The following is a 4,926-nucleotide window of genomic DNA, read 5'->3' as shown; positions in this document are numbered from 1 at the left end:
TACAATTACACTGTCTCTCAATTATAACCTAACTGCTTGTTCGCACATTAAAATACATAGGTGACAACACATTCCCTTGGAGTACTCCGCTGTTCACTGGAAATACATTTGATAGGACTCTACTAACACTAACTTTGACCTTGCTAGGCCTTCTTTTCCTGCTGCATTCCCTCTTTCCATGTATTTTAATGTTTTCTTTAATTATCCTAGTGTTAATTTTGGTACCAATTTAGGTGGTTTATTATTCAATTATTACTTACATAACTATTGTATTCCGTTGTATGGAAATCTGTAATTTTAATCCACCAAACTGTTTTGTTGATAATATTTCCACTTTTATCCTTTGAAACCAATATCTGTTGGTGGCCTGATCCAACTCTTCTTTGCATTAATTTGATGCTTCTTCCTTTCTTTGGTGTTTCCCTATATTTTTGTGTGGTTGTTTTTTATTGGTTTCGACAGTTGTGCTGATTCTATCTTATCTCTCTTTGATTTTACCCTCATTTCCAATATTTTCTTTATCAAGAAGTTTTTGGTCTTTTCTGGAAGTTTTCTTAATCTTGTATAGATACTTTTCCATCCATCTCTGATGAGGATCCCAATACAAATTTAGGGAATACCCTTAGCCATGAGTGAGTGGGGAGGTAGGTGGGCATGTATAAGAATCAGGATTTTATAGAAATAAGAAAATGTTTTATAATCTAAAATGTACCTTTTATATGGCCAACTCTCTTGAAAAAAGGAGAATCTATCTAAGGACCGTCATTGAAATGTAATTTTTTGGTCGTCATTGAAGTCATTGTTGTTGAAGACGTCATCGTCGAAGTTGTCGTCATCGTTGAAGTTATTGCCGTCGTCTAAGTTGTCGTCGTCATCAACGTTTTTGAAGTCGTTGTCGAAGTTGTCGTCGAAGAAGTTGTCGTCCTCGTCGATGAAGTTGTCGTCGTCAAAGTTGCTGTTGTCCAAGACATTGTCGTCGAAGTTGTCGGTGTTGATGTCTTAGAAGTCGTGGAAGTCATCATTGTCGAAGCAGTTGTCACCAAAGTTTTCGTCGTTGCAGTTATCATTGTCGAAGATGTCGTCGTCGGAGTTGTCTTTGCAGACGTCGTTGAAGTCGTCGTCATCGAAATTGTCATTGTCGAAGTCGTCTTTGTTGAAGTTGCTGTTGTTGAAGTTGTCATCGTCAATGCCGCTGAAGTCATCAGCGAAGTCGTCCTTGTTGTAGTTGTCGCAGTCGAAGTCGTCGTTGTTGAAGTCGAAGTCGTCGAAGTCGTCATCATCAAAGTCATAGTTGTTGAAGACGTCGTGTTGAAGTTGTCGTTGTCGACGTCGTTGAAGTTGTCATTGAAATTGTCGTCGTCTAAGTCGTCGTTGTTAAAGCAGTTGTCATCAATGTTGTCGATGTCGACATCATTGAAATTGTCGTCGAAGTTTCATTGTCAAAGTCATTGTCATCGAAATTGGCGTCGTCAAAGTCGTCGTTATCGAAGTCGTTGTTGTCGAAGTCGTAGTCAAAGTAGTCGTCGTCTACGTCGTCATTATCGAAGTCGTCGTCGGCGAAGTTGTCGTCGTTGAAGTTGTTGTTGTCAAAGTCAGAATCATTGAAAACGTCATCGTCGAAGTCGCCGTTGTCGAACACATCGTTGCCGAAGACGTCGTTGCCGAAGATGCTTTCGTCGAAGTTGTCGTCGTCGACGCCATTGAAGTCGCCGTTGAAGTTGTTGTCGTCGAAGTTGTCGTCTTCGAAGTCATCGTTGTTAAAGCAGTTGTCATTAAAGCTGTCATCGTCGACATCATCGAAGTCCTCGTCGAAGTTGTTGTCGTCGAAGTCATTGTCCTCGAAGTCGTTGTCGTCGCAGCTGTCATCATCTAAGTAATCGTTATCAAAGTTGTCGTCTTCGAAGTCGTCGTTGTCAAAGTCGTTGTCGTCGAGGCAATCGTTGTCGACGTTGGCATTGTCGAAATCGTCGTCATCATAGTTTTCGTCATCGAAGATATGGTTGTCGAAATCGTTGTCGTCGAGGTTGTCGTCGTCAAAGTTGTTGATGGAAGACATTGTCATCATAGTTGTAGTCGTCAATGTCATTAAAGTCGTTGTTTTCGTTGTTGAAGTTGTCATCGGCGAAGCTATCGATGTCAAAGTCATCATTGTCAAAGCTGTTGTCATTTCAGTTTCCAGTTATCATTTCTTTCATATTTCCCATGCTTCTTAAATTTATTCTGAATCCCATTAGTCAAGTAAAAAATCCCCCAAAATCAAATAATTAATACTCATAATAACAAAAAATTCCCTTCATCTTACATTAAATTTCTTCAACCTAATAAAAAAATTCCCTTAATACAACAGTAAATTCATTCAATCCCAAAATAAACCCCCTTACAAACTCTAAATTTCCTTAAGAGAACAATAAATTACCCCATTCTTTATTAAATCCCCTAAATAAAAATATCCTTTAATCTAACAATGAATTTTCTTAATCAACATCTAACAATAAATTACCCTGATATAACAATGAATCCCTCTAATCGAACACTAAATCCTCTTGATACAAAAATAAATTCCGATATGAGGAAAATAAGTCAATCTGCTTTTCAATAATTTCAGTCAAAACTAGATTACGAAAGCTTCAGAAAGTGAAAACATAAAAGAAAATATTGAATAATCCCCAGAATCAAATATTCCCTCAATCTCGAATATATGATGGATAAAATAAGATTCAATGGTATCGAATGACAAGCTAACTTTATTTTAACACAAGCTAGCTGGGATGGCGTTAGCCTATGTGTGTATATTTCATACATATATGTGTGTTTGCATAATTACGATTCATTATGTTGTCCCTATATTTATGAAAGAAAAGCAGATAACGGATTTGATAGTGTCTTGTATCTCTGGGACTGAACATTATGATAACTATCTTTTTCTAGTTATTGTGTTTCTATGTCAATGTTCATGCTTCTATATCTAATCATCTGTGCTTTCTCTCACCTAAAGCCCTCCAGGCTCTCGTTACACCGTTAAAGGTAATATTACCTGCTCCAGCAAGTTTTCTTTACCTATAATTGGGAATCGATGAACTAAGCCTGGAAGGGAACACGGATAGAATTATCGGATATGGAAAATCTGAACGAACGCATTCAAAATAAAAGGAAAACTTGGTAAGGGTGAATAAGGGAAGAGAAGAAAATTCAATAAATCATGATGAGAGAGAGAGAGAGAGAGAGAGAGAGAGAGAGAGAGAGAGAGAGAGAGAGAGAGAGAGAGAGAGAGAGAGAGAGAGAGAGAGAGAGAATTTATCTTATAAAAGGAAAGTAAAATACTAGAAAATTTTCCAGTTTTACTTATTTGATGTAATGAATTTTGCCAGAGTTCTTGTCACCGAGATCTATTTTACCCTCTGTCTATTTAAGTCAAGCAGGAACCTGCACTTAACATCTGGCTGATTTCTTTATACCAGATCTCTAATTTGGCAAGTAGAGCCCTTTGGATTTTTCAAGTAAATGCCCTAATATCCCTCCAAAATTTCAGCAATTGAGTTCTTATAGAGAAAATGATTAAATCGTCGCCTCACAGCGGGGTACTACTCCGAGGCTAAGGATAGAAACGAAGTTCTAACTGTGAACATTTGAAAAAAAATCTATAGGTAGTAAGTTGGCTAGAGCACCAGCCATCCATTGAGGTACTACCGCTAGGGAGTTAGTTATTGGGTCCTTTGACTGCTGACCAGACAGTATTGCATTGGATCTCTCTCTCTCTCTCTCTCTCTCTCTCTCTCTCTCTCTCTCTCTCTCTCTCTCTCTCTCTCTGTGGTTATGGCTCATCATTCCCTTGCCTACACATATACCGAATAGTCTGGCATATTCTTTCTAAATTTCTCCTCTGTCCTCATACACCTGACAACACCAAGGTTACCAAACAATTCTTCCTCGCTCAAGTGATTAACTACTGTACTTTAGTTACGGTAAGTAGCTCTTCTAGGAGAAGGACGTTCCAAAATCAAATCATTGTTTTCAAGTCTTGGGCAGTGCCATAGCCTCTGTACCCTGGTCTTCCACTGTCTTGAACAGGATCCTGGTCTTGGGGTAAAGTTCTATTGTTTGAGGGTTCACTCGGGCGCACTGTTGTATTTTATTTCTATTCCTCTAGGTCTTTTTTTTCTATTTTTATAGTTTACATATGTAAGATTAATTTTAATGTTGTTACTGTTCTCGAAATATTTTGTTTTAATTATTCATTACTTCCCTTGGAGTTTGTTCATTTCCTTATTTCCTTTACTCACTAGACCATTATCCCTGATGGAGCCCATGGGTTAAAGCATCCTGCTTTTCCAACTAAGGATGTAGATTAAGTAATAATAATAATAATAATAATAATAATAATAATAATAATAATAATAATAATAATAATAATTATGATAATAAATTTACTCGTTTATATGAGAGTGATGCGTTGTACACCAAGTAATATTCTTTAGCTTGCGCCTAAATTGGGTAACAAAACGAAGTCTGGTGTAGCGCCTATGATTTGACACACTGTCTCTTAAATAAAAAAAAAAAATAAAAAATTGCATAAAAAATGAGACCCAGTTAAAAAATATCTCAGATAGTAAGCTGGTAATGCTAATCTACGATATAAAGGTTCCACTAATAATTGATAAAAAACATCATTATTATTTTCAATATAAATTTTCAATACTATTTTTGGCGGTTGAAGTAATTTATCAGTATCCTTCTGTTCTTTTCTAAATCATCAAGCGATAATCTACCCACATTCAATATTTTTTATCATGAACTTTTTCAAGAAGGATATCCAAGCTTTGAAAAGAATAATACTAATACCTATTACCTAATTAATTGGTCGATTTTTAAAGAATCTTTTAATAAGAATACTGTATAGAAGTGATACATTTTCAAAGGTCTCTGTAG

The 4,926-nt window shown here is 36.6% G+C and overlaps 1 protein-coding gene across 1 annotated transcript; it reads right to left on the bottom strand.

Moving 5' to 3' along the window:
* Positions 1–762: 762 nt before the first annotated feature.
* LOC137618293 (probable serine/threonine-protein kinase clkA) lies at positions 763–2,065 on the bottom strand. The gene is made up of 3 exons (XM_068348464.1): positions 1,410–2,065; positions 1,041–1,192; positions 763–998 (listed from the first exon to the last, which is right to left on the bottom strand). Exons 1-3 carry the CDS (start codon positions 2,063–2,065, stop codon positions 763–765), a joined length of 1,044 nt encoding a protein of 347 aa, XP_068204565.1.
* Between the last annotated feature and the right edge of the window lie 2,861 nt (positions 2,066–4,926).

Source organism: Palaemon carinicauda, chromosome 24, assembly GCF_036898095.1.
Source record: "Palaemon carinicauda isolate YSFRI2023 chromosome 24, ASM3689809v2, whole genome shotgun sequence".
Lineage (NCBI taxonomy): Eukaryota > Metazoa > Arthropoda > Malacostraca > Decapoda > Palaemonidae > Palaemon > Palaemon carinicauda.
The sequence above is the reverse complement of the archived record's forward strand: the minus strand, read 5'-3'. Positions and strand labels throughout refer to the sequence as shown.